Source organism: Carcharodon carcharias, chromosome 10 (assembly GCF_017639515.1).
Source record: "Carcharodon carcharias isolate sCarCar2 chromosome 10, sCarCar2.pri, whole genome shotgun sequence".
NCBI lineage: Eukaryota > Metazoa > Chordata > Chondrichthyes > Lamniformes > Lamnidae > Carcharodon > Carcharodon carcharias.
The window spans coordinates 19,606,437-19,618,302 of NC_054476.1; the positions used below are offsets into that span (position 1 = coordinate 19,606,437).

General features: G+C 42.8%; 1 protein-coding gene across 1 annotated transcript; it reads left to right on the top strand.

Moving 5' to 3' along the window:
* Positions 1 to 318: 318 nt before the first annotated feature.
* Positions 319 to 11,523, top strand: LOC121283519 (homeobox protein DBX1-like). The gene is made up of 5 exons (XM_041198192.1): positions 319 to 497; positions 7,480 to 7,854; positions 8,482 to 8,583; positions 10,475 to 10,677; positions 10,854 to 11,523. The coding sequence occupies exons 2-5, from the start codon at positions 7,482 to 7,484 to the stop codon at positions 11,184 to 11,186; spliced, it is 1,011 nt and encodes a 336-aa protein (XP_041054126.1). The 5' UTR covers positions 319 to 497; positions 7,480 to 7,481; the 3' UTR covers positions 11,187 to 11,523.
* Positions 11,524 to 11,866: the final 343 nt, after the last annotated feature.

An 11,866-nucleotide genomic window follows, 5' to 3' on the forward strand; every position in this document is an offset into this window, starting at 1 on the left:
TTAATTTGACATCCACCCAGTTTCTCTAACAAGTGTTACATTATTCTGGACTTGATTTGTTCTGAGAATGTAGAGAAAGACGCCAAGTAGAGTTGCTCTTTCAGCCTGATATTTGACATGTTGCGATATTCCACATTTCTATAAACATACAATCGCAAATTCCTTCTCATGGGCGTGTGTACAGTCACAGTCCCGCCAAGTGATTCCTTTAACCATATTATGTTGCCGTCTTGTGGTGCCTCTGGGAAACATATTCCCCAAATCGCCAACTCGGAAGCGGAACTCAGATTGTTAGGCACTGAGGGATAGAGCAGGCCATTCAGCCCCTCCAGTCCCTTCCTCCATTCGCTTAGATCATGACTGATCTGTATCTTAACTTCATGCACCAGCCCCGGTTCGAGATTCCTTTAGTGCCCTGTGCCTAACGAAAGAAATCTATCCATCTCAGCCGGTGTTTTCGAATGTCTTCCTGGAGAATTGAGGCTGGTCAGTTTTTGGTGAGTCCTCTGCGCTTTTGAGTTCAAAGAGCAGTTCCCGTTCAATCACCTTGTGGAAGATTAAAGCGGCGTTTGCATTCGAGAGATCTCGGGTGTCGCTGTTTGACCTTCAGTTTCATGTTTCGCGTTGCTACTTAAAGTGGCCTAATCAACGTGGGAGGCAGTGAAAACGCTCGGCCCAGCAATATCCTGACGTGAAAGTGACTGAGCAGTTCCAGAACACGGCAGCTTGACATCCTTTGGGCTTCAAATCCCGATCCAGGGAGTTGAGCCCAAAGTTGATGCTTGAAGCACCACAGTGTAGCAAGGAGCGTTGCACTGTCAGAGGGGTCGTCTTGGTTGGGGGGGGGGGTGGGGGTGGTGGTGGTGGTGAAGGCTGCCTTGCCGGTTCGGATGGACATTAAAAAGATCCCACGGGGTTCGGGGAGAGATTCAGGAAGTTTCCTGAAGATTAATTTCACAGAAGCCTTGCCATTGCCCTCACCCAACATCACTGGAACAGATTATCTGGCCATTGGCTGGTTGGCAGACCTTGCCCTTCATACAAGGGAACAGTGGCTAGTCTCCAACTACCTGAGGTCGTGAATGGCGCTCTATAAATGCAAAGCCTTTCTATTTGCAAATACCTACTATGTACAAAACAGATACAAAGCAGACGCAACAACTCGGTGCTGCTAATCATTTCCTGCATTAAAGATGTAACTATTGCCTTTTTCTCTTTGCACCCATTACGTTGCTACATAACCACAAATTTCCCCCGATCTATTTCCGTCAGGTACCGTCTGCATATCAAGTAGTTGCCCTGTAACATTTTTTTAAAAGGCTCTCAATCTCGCGGTGACGTAACCGGTGCAGCCATTTCGCGTGTCAGTGGCCATATATCATACATTGCCATTGGTACAGGTTACGTTTTCTAATGTGGTCCGGTACTTGGAGATTTATTAGGACTGTGTCGCTATTAATGTCAGCCTTGCAAAAAGATCTGAAATCTAAATATCCAGTAATGGTAATAAAAGTGCTAGGGTGTGTGTAGTTGAGGGGAGGTGGGGGGGGGGGGGTGGCGGGGGTGGGGGGAGGGAATAATCAGTAATACTGTACTGTTATTCACCACCTTCCCTGCGACCGGAGCAGTGGCAGAAAGGTAGAGATGAGGACAGCTAGCGGTCTTTACCTTCACAAAGAAATGCAGAAAATACTAACTGTTGGACTCTCAGCTTGTATTCTATTCCTCTGAAAATCCTTCTATTGTGTCAATCAAGCAGATGGTTTGCAGGAAATATGGCTTAGCCCCAGTGACCGAAACTAATTTTAACTAGCTTTCCATCCATCTACGTTTGTTTTCTGCTTACGAAATAGCGCAAAACAGCTGGCCGGGCGAATTAAACCCATTAAAAGCACATTTATAATAAATTATATTCGCAAGAATGTTGTCCTTTGGCACTGAAAGGCAAAGCACGGGGACGGCGCATTTGAATGAAAATGTGGGCAACACTACCTTCTTAACATCGCCTGAAATTCTTAAAACATTTTACTAAATAGATTAACTCGACGATTGTTTGCTTCACATTTATCAGCTTCATTAAGTGAATGGGTGAACAAATATATTACACATGCATGGAAAGCTCTTTTGGCCGCACTTATTGTGCCCCAGCCTGACAGGTGGTTAACTGTTTTGGCGCAAAAGAAAAAATTGCGGGATCTTAACGAGAGAGCAGCGGATAGACGCCTGCGTAATTTGGCAAAGCTGCAAGGTAGCAAGTCCCACACTTTTGTTGTATTGCTGAGACCCCACCTCAGCTCGCTGCATCAAATCACCCCGAGAATTTTCACATGCTACTCACACACAAAATGAGCTTTCATTTAAAGAGAGAGAAAAAAACCTCAAAAGTTGACAAGTAGGATCCCGTTTATGGTCAAGAGGAATGAACGTAATTGAGTGACAGTCTCCATAAGAACATTTTTTTCTTTTTAAATTTGAGATTGTTTGAAAGTTCTTCCAAGTGCAGATGGGATGATCTAAAGATGGACCCTTTCCGTGGGTCGGGCTTATTTATTCTGGGAGGAGAGGCCACTTTGTGAAACCCTTTACACAGGGTTTCCCTTTGTGTGTCTCATCTCTGGAGGAATATGTCTTCTCGGGTTGCTGATCAGCCATCATTGGCAGATCGGTCATCATCTCACGTTGATGCATCAATCGCAGAGCTGGTGTCTTTACCCTGTCATTGCAAAAATGCGAGCCAGTCCCAAATACTGTAGAAAACCAGCTCTTTGGGAGCATGAGGGGTTCCTTAAAGGGCATTCGTCAGAGCAAATGCAGACTTCGCTGGCGTTTCCAGCTAGAATCGGCTAAAACTGCTAGCGAATATTTTCTTAGCCCGATTTTAGTCATTTAGAATTATTGAAAGAGGGTACAATGGATACGATTAAAACAGGCTTCTGTGAGGTCAATTTGCATCCTCCTCCCCGAGACTCCCAGACCATAACTTACCTGTCCCGCGAATTATAGAACTATTTTATAACAGCTACGGGGACCGTCTCATTTAATTTGCAACGACTGAAAAGCACTCATTTGGCAACAAGCTGTAAAACAACCCCAAAGGGGCCTTGAAAATGGATTAGTTTATGATCTATAATTGAGTTTCATCGCCCGTCATCGCTTTAGGATTAATTCCGAATTTATCAAATACATTTCGACATAAAATCTTTCTTTTTTTATGGAAGGGAGCAAGCATACAGCAGATTTCATAAAATAAGTGGAGGAAAGGAATTGGGAGCACTGTGGGTGGGTCTGGAGCCACGGTTGAAACATTTTGGATGGTCGAATGCGAAGTCTGGTGAGTGTTAACTAACTGGATCGAGAAATGACAGTTTTCAAGGGACCCCCTTCACTCGGTAATCTGAAAATGGTTTGGTTTTTATATATACCTTCAGCTGGGCCTTAATTTAGACCAAATTAAAGCAGGAACACATTCACACCGTCTGAACCATTGATAACAGTGGGTGACATTCTAGATGACAATAGTTGTGGAGTAAACTTATTTAGTCGCTGCACGTTCACTGGGTCTGGTAACATCCAGTTTATGTAGAGGTTTCTGCAGATATATATATATATATATAAGTTGTTGAGCGTCCTTGCCAGAAGATCTCTTTGCTAAACTCGGAAAGACCAGCAGTTCTAATATACTTTTCATCTAACAGCTTGGTCACGGTTTGCTGCAAAGGTGATTTATTATTAAATGATGATATTTTAAGTGCGTTTGGTGAATGATGCAGCTTTAAAAAAACGTTTCCAGTGTGGTATGTGTGTGTGTGTGTGTGTGTGCGCGCGCGCGCGTAAATAGACGGTGCTAGTGTTCCTGCCTCGACCATACGCCTGCCAGACAATTTCATGGGGATAAAAGCTCTTGGATTGGATTTTTGAATCACAAGCTGAAGAAAACTTTTCTTCCGTAAATTCTTCTATCTTTTTTAAAAAAAAAAAATCCCTGTTCAGCCTTACAAAGAAACTGAGTGACTTTAAAAAAAATGGAGATAACTACCGTCAACATGAATGGCAGAAAGCACAAAAAGGACGAGCATAGGTCAAACAACATTAGTCACAGATCTTATCAGGGACCACGGACTTCTAAAGAGATCCTTCAAAAATCTGTCGAAAATAAATCTCTCAGTCAAATTTCATTGCTGCTTATGCTTTATTTTACTTTGAATGCTTGTTTGGTTCTCTTTTTTTCTTAGTGCGGTTCAGAAATTTTTTGTTTTGCAAGTAGTGTCAAGAGTGTGGCACAGCCCTTATCGAAAGCAACGACATCCACGTGTGTCCCAGCATGGGTTTGACCCAACCTCCCAGTCAATGTCGTTATCCTGATTTAGTGCAAAGAAAACTGCCAGCAGTTGTCCTATACACAGGCACAACTGCCCAATTTATAGGTATAATGCGGAGTAAATCAACCCAATAGACCTAATAATCACTGGAAAACAAAACTATCAGGCAACTGCAGCAAAAGGGTTGATCTTAAGCGGCGAACCCACGCCATTTCCCCAGATGCCTTTTGGGCAATCAATCGGACATATTTTTTTGGGGGGGGGGGGGGGGGCGCGGGGGGGTCTCCAGCTTCGAGTACGTTATATTTTACTACATGAAGGATTCAATTCAATCGTTATGTCGTCTCTGAGGTCCTGAGCTAATGTTCTGCCCCAATCCACCCGCTGACGTTTAGAGATCATTGGCATAGACCATCAATCGTTTAATTGGCATAAAATGCATTTTACCGCATCGCTCTCACATTATCAATCTAATCCTGGGTGTCTGTCAACTGTTTGCTTATCGAAGCATTTTAGACTTAGGCCATGAGAATCTCATTTATGCATTTTCTCTTTTCTACGTACTTTTATCAGAAAGTTTTTTTACAGAATTGGCGTGACTAATTCAAGTGTCAGTTGCCTTACAAAAAGCTAACAATTTTGGTGAATTTAGAGAAAAAAAATGAATGCTTCAAGAACCCTCGTCTCTCTCCCACATTCGCATCCACAATTAGTTAAAATAGCAAGTGTTCTCATCAAATGGCACTTGTAGGCGGTTTGGGATGGTTAACAGGTAAATTGCAAACTCCCTGTTGTGCAACCTAATGCTGTGAACTGCCAGTCGACAGACATCTCTCAGGCATGCATCGAAATAGTTTCAGGAAATAACCGTTGTTATTTTCAGGTAGAAAGGTTTACTCGAGTAATTTACGACGTGTTTGGTAATGCGACAAGGCCCGTTTATACCTGGCAAAATGCAATGCACTCAGATAGGAGTACTGCATATGGTGTATCCAAAATGCTTCGTTAAAGGACATACAGATCAAGTTTAGCCAATGAAAGGCTTTAAGTTGCGTAAGAAGCAACATTTCCTGAAACTATTTCGATGCATGCCCGAGAGATGTCTGTCGACGGGCAGTTCACAGCATTAGGTTGCACAACAGGGAGTTTGCAATTTACCTGTTAACCATCCCAAACCGCCTACAAGTGCCATTTGATGAGAACGCTTTTTTTGGAGGGGGGGGGGGGGGTCAAAACGAACCGAAATTCGCCCGCTACTTTCCAGATTAGGCATTTTAATTTTTTGTGGCAGATAATTCACATTCAATGTTTAGAAGTCTTGAATGTTGAATTTTCCTCTTTTTTTTTGCAAATCGTCTCTCAGGTTTCCTGATGCCAGCGCTTAAAACCTCAGTACTTCACTCACAACCAAACCGATTTGTGCTTCAGTACAGCTTCTCCAGTATATATTTTGCACAGAGTGACAACATGATCCGAAATGTATAACGTGGCTGGAGATCTAATCACGTATTCAATTTAAACAATATCCACATAACTTTCGATCGTTAAATTGACTGCAGTCATCTTGCAAACGGGTTTTATCTACTTTAAAATTAAATTAATATCTCTTCTGAACTCCATTGCTGAAGTTCAGTCGCATTTTTTTGTCCCTCACTGAGTTTAAACCACGCACGCACTTTTGTCTGTTGCGTTGACACAGGAACACGAGGATAATCTACAGCTGACGCAGAACACTGTGCAGCGGGAGAGAGAGAGAAAAAAAACGTATTTTCTACAGGAATAAAGCTGCTGAAAGTCGGCTAATACGATTTTTGAAGCATTGTGTTGAGTAAATAAAAAAAACAGCTGATGGTGACAGTTAGTTGATGCATTTACCGCGGTTAATAGGATAATATGGCTGTTGCCCACTTTCACCGCATATTGAAAGATTAGAGGACTTTTTCTAGAATATAATATTCGACACATCTGTTCGGGCGCTGAAGAGCAATGTGATCGATGTTGGAATCATGCAACAGGCAGGCTTTGTTCTTTATCAGAAAGGCTGCAAGCCTTTTTAAAAAGTATTAACTGTTTAGTCAAATGTCTTTAAACACATAGGACACATTAAGCATTGTCCTCCTCTACCATATGTTGTAAATTAACACTTTCTAATATAGTGCTTTGTACCCATTTTTCTTTGGTCTTGTATGGCAACTTTTTCGTACGGAAGTTTCAGCGTTACTACTTGGGTTGGTTTTGAGGAGAGAGCACCATAGGTGGATCAAATCGTACCTTCTCCACATGTAAGCAAGATATATTATCCGTATCCTAAATTTTGCTTTTGTGATTATCTGTGTCACTTTTAAATCATTAACTAGTTTATTTACTTGTAGAACACAATAGGACAAACAAGAAGACAATTGAAGAAGACAATTAAGCTTGCTGGACCGTTAAGAATAAACCATCCAAACTCTATTTTATTATATTTTAGCTCATAATATTTTTCTTGAAAATTGTATATAAATATATAAATATTTTACTTCCCTTAGTTAAGGACAATCTGCAGTTTAGACTTCTCACTCTTGCCACCCCAAGGCACCATTCACAAGGAGATTATAGTGTAAGATATGAATATTTATTGGCCAGTTTTGTAGGCACAGCGGGGGTAGCAAATAAATTTAGTGCTTTCTTTTCATAATTCTTTTCAAACGAGGAAAATGTCATTGGAAACTTGGAAAATTGTCTTTTAATTAGCCTGTGTGTATCGCACCCAAACAAAACCCGCTCAAACCCTTCAGCAATGTATTCAAAAGAGGCGGTCAGTATTCAGAATTAATGGCTACACCTTCTTTGTTGAAGCTCCATTGTGATTGCTTGCTTATGAAGTCTAATCCAATCATAAATTGCTCTAATGGACCAATCGGCGAGCCAGAAGCTCGGAGTAAAAGAAGCTCATGTGGAGAACTTTGTTGAACTTCATTGTGAGAGCTGTCACATATGAAAAGACTTACCGAGGCTGGCCACTATAAAACACATCAGGCAGAAGGAGACGATGGTAGAAAAGTGCTGGAGCTGCTAGTTGGATCTTACTGAAAGGAAAGTAGGGGGGGGGGGGGTAAAAAGCTCTCTGCCGAACAGGACTGATTGGAACTTTCTCTCTTTCTCCCTCTCACCTCTGCAGAAATGATGTTCCCAAGTGTGATTGCTCCTTCAGCAATGTACCCGGGCCTCTTGCGGCCAACCCCAACTCTAACTTTGCCCCAGTCTTTACAGTCCGCGTTTTCCTCCCATGCAATGGGGGCCAGCTTCCTGGTGGAGGATCTGCTGAGGATCAGTCGGCCCACCAGCTACCTGCCCCGATCTGTGTCCGCCACCCTCTCTCCGCCAGCTTCCGGGTCCACGACCAGCCCAAGCCCAGTGACAACAGAACAAGTCAGTATCGCCAGCTCTGTCACAAGTGGAATATGCTCGCCACACAACTCCAATTCTCCAAGCAACGATTCCAATTACCTAAAGTTTGGCGTCCACGCTATACTCTCATCAACCCCAAGAACCGGTGAGTGTCCTCTCTCAGTGTCAATCAAAAGAACAATGCGGTCATATGCTAATATTGTTTACATATCGTAGTCGAAGTTTTAACTCATTCTCCCGCCCTATTTTGTAAGGACAGTTTATCCCCTTTCTGTAACATTTCAAACGCAATAAGAGCAATTTCAAGTAAAAGCACCACAAAAAAAACTGGTCTTGATTGATTTATGCATCTGATTTCTGAAATCTTTGCCAACGGATCGTCAATCCGTGTCAGTGTTTGGGCCCTGAAATGCAGTTTATTGCTATCTAAATAGTGAGCATATCTTAATACAGCATTTGGTAATCTGAATAAAATAGAAGATTACCTCAGTACAGCACATTGTCATTTAAATACAATATAAGATGACCTAAGTAATATATGGTTATCTAGAGGTCTGTATGATATGTGTTTATGTAAATAATTTATAAGTTATCTAAGTGAGGGAAGGGCATGTAAGTACGTCTAAGATTAGCCAAATAATACCAAAGGTTTCATAAAGTGGGGCTTGTCCTTTCCCAGTGGCTAAGTTGTTTGTCTTGAGCTAAGTAGGGGTGTGTGATTAAAGTACACGTTCTCGGAGGTTGAAACTTTATTCCTTGTGTTATTTTGCAGAATCGTCTCACCCGTTGATCCAAGGGCTTTCGCCGAAGGCCTTCTGCTTCCCTTACTTTGAAGGCTCCTTCCAACCCTTCCTCCGCTCCTCGTACTTGCCAGGTGAGCCTCCTGTGATTTCCCCCCCACCCCCCCCCCCCCCCCCCCCCCCCCTCCCTCCCTCCCTCCACTGCTGCCCGTGGTCCTCTCGCTTCACGCATATTTAATCAATATTTTGCAGCCCGTCCCGGGGGTTAGAGTGTAGTTCAGAGGTTGTTAGAAGTACAACGGTTCGGAATCAGTCTCGGTTATTTGATGCCCTATTTAGCACATGCAGTGACGGTTGACATTCTGCTCTGATTCCATGATCTACAAATTAGCACGAATTGTCACGCACTAAGTTCGAGGCGGGTCCATTCTCAGAGGGGCTGCTGGCTTCTCTTCACGGCTGCAGTTTTCCCACAGAGCGCTGCAGTTCACCAATGATTCCTAACAAAGCTTTGAGGACCATGACCAATCGCTGCTTCATTTTGAGCAACCACACGCAGTCTCAGCACCAGAGAGCTTTCCATCTCCACCTCCCCCCCTTCTCCCAACCTCCCCACACACCCCCCTCCCCCCCCCAAAACCTCCTCACAGCCACCCCCCACACCGCCCCCCCCCCCCTCCCACCACCACCACCACCACCCCCAGGCTGTGGAGAGTCATTTTTTTACATTTACCAGTGCCTGACTATATCGCCGACACAGGAGTCTCCTATTAACAAGTAGCCAAAGATTCAGTTCACTGCCGCACAGAAGTGCAGAGCCCGGAAGACTCACAAAACAGTCACCCATTAGAATCTAAATGCATCGGAGTGAACGACTGCTTTCTATTCAACTGATTCATATTCAGATTGGCAGAGTAACAGCAAAATAACTTTTTGCAGCAAGACTAAACATTCATGGGAAGATGAGATTTAGCATTTTCATGGCTCACCCAGTTCGACAAATTGAATCAAATTCGTGTTCAAAAGTGCTAGTTTTTCACTTGTTCAAAGTCATGTTAAAGTTTTGAACTAATAATTTATTCACCCCGTACTCTAGTTTCAAACCATGTACTTATCCAATTTCTTGCCTACTTATATTGCCCACTCAACTGGAATTCCCAGAGGAAATAGTTCGAAATATCTGATGTAATTATTCTGCTTCTCATTAAACAGCATCCTCCTTTTTTTGTCCGATATAGCATTTCCATTTCACTAGCCCCTGACAGCTTCCACATTTAATTGACATGTCTCACACAGCTTAACGTTACCAAACGAAGCTTCGTTCAAACTGTTGGACTTTCGCCGCCTTCATTCACAAGCTAGACGTTTTAAAAAAAAACACAACTAGGAGTGTTTGAGCTTTTTAAATAGCTTTTCATCTCCATTTAATGAAAATGTTTTGAGAGGGGGAAAAATGGCCCGCAGTAATCAGTATTCGCACAATGATCTTGGCATGCAGTTCGTTTAAGATTGTGAATGTGTAAATTTCTTTTGTTCCAATAATATATGGCTTTAGCGGCCTGTCCTCAGTCTTTTTCTGTTAGTTCATTACTACACAATTACCATTCACGCTTCATTAGAATTTCTGTCTGCTATTAGCTATCAGAAGGAGAAACTCTCCCTTTTTTTTAAAAAAAAGTCACACCAACACCATTTGAAACCAGCGAAAGTGCTCAATATAAGTTCATCAGCTATTCCTCGCTGAATTCACACAAAACGCGTGCCAGTGAATTTATTTTCCAGTATGCAACTCAAGGGTCTAATTTAGAGATAAGGTGCAACGTAACTCCAGTTTGGAATTACTTAAAACCTGTTACCAGGATTAAGTTTGAAGTATATATGGGCTCACTGGACGTTTATAATCTTTGAGGTGCATAATGCAAACTTTTAATCGAATTGTTGCGCCTAGCTCCCCAAGGGATTATATCCCAGATGTTTTCCCAATCTTCCTCACTGAAGTAAAACAATTCCTATGTTCCTCCTCAGCCTCCTCCTCCGTGGTCCCCATCCCTGGTACATTCTCTTGGCCACTCGCCGCTCGGGGCAAGCCCAGGAGAGGGATGCTCCGCCGGGCTGTTTTCTCGGATGTGCAGCGGAAAGCTTTGGAGAAGATGTTTCAGAAACAGAAGTACATCAGCAAGCCAGACCGACGCAAACTGGCAGCCAAATTGGGACTGAAAGATTCCCAGGTGATTTACAGTCGACATTCTCTCTATCAGTAACATTCACACTCCTCGTGAAACCTGTCGGGTGCCCTCTCTCTCCCCCTCCCCCTCCTTCAGTCGCGTGTAACTCGTTTGATCATCTAATCATCTCACCTTTCCCGAAGTATCTTAAAACAAACTTTACCGCTTTTTTAAAACAGGTGAAGATTTGGTTTCAGAACAGAAGAATGAAATGGAGGAATTCTAAAGAAAGGGAGCTGCTCTCCGCTGGCGGCTGTCGGGAGCAGACGTTACCCACGAAGTTAAACCCTCACCCGGACCTCAGCGACGTGGGCAAGAAGTCACCCTGCAGGCTCCACTCAGGGGACGAGGAGGAGACGGGAGGCAGGGACAGTCCCAAATCTTCCATATGTCAGTCGCCAGACTACAAGAGCCTGGACAGCATGGACACACACCTTCGCCTCCTGTCACACCAACACACTGGCCAGCACACGTATTTCTCAGAGGAAGAGGAAGAAATAACCGTTTCATAAACTTATCTCCTCCAGATCATTTTGCGAATGGACTTTTTCATTGGTTGCAAAGTGGGAGGGGGGAAATCCGAATCTTTACGTGCCCGAGGCTGCTGTCTGTGCACAGCTTCAGTAATCTGTACACAGTTTTTTTTTGTACAAATTATGCGAGTTGTATGAATATTTTATACCAAGATTATTATGAATGACTATACGTATAGTTTGATTAGATTTTAATTAAAAGTTTGCAAACTTTTTAATGACTTAACTTGAAAATGTAGACTTTTGAGGTCATAACTTATAAAGAAAGTTTTTATTTTGCATTCTGCAGTGTATAGGTGCACAATGTTTATATTATAAACGTTTTGTATAATACCAATTAAAAAGTAGATATTATGAGATGCGTTTAAAAAGATAGAAGTTGTGTCTGTCAGAGATATTTTTCACTGTTTTGCTTCGGGGAATCTCATAACCAAAGGCAGCCCTGAAGTGGCCGGTGTGACAGGGAGTGGGTAATCAGGTAGGCCATAGGAAACTCTTCAACTTAACCCAGATAGATACAATGGCCTGATACACATTCCCGGGAGAAAGTTACCACAATTAGTTTTTTTTTCTGAAATCATAAACTTAAAATAACATAGCCTGCTTGATTTAATGGAACACACATCTTGTCACCTTTCTCAGAAACGTCCCAAAGAGAT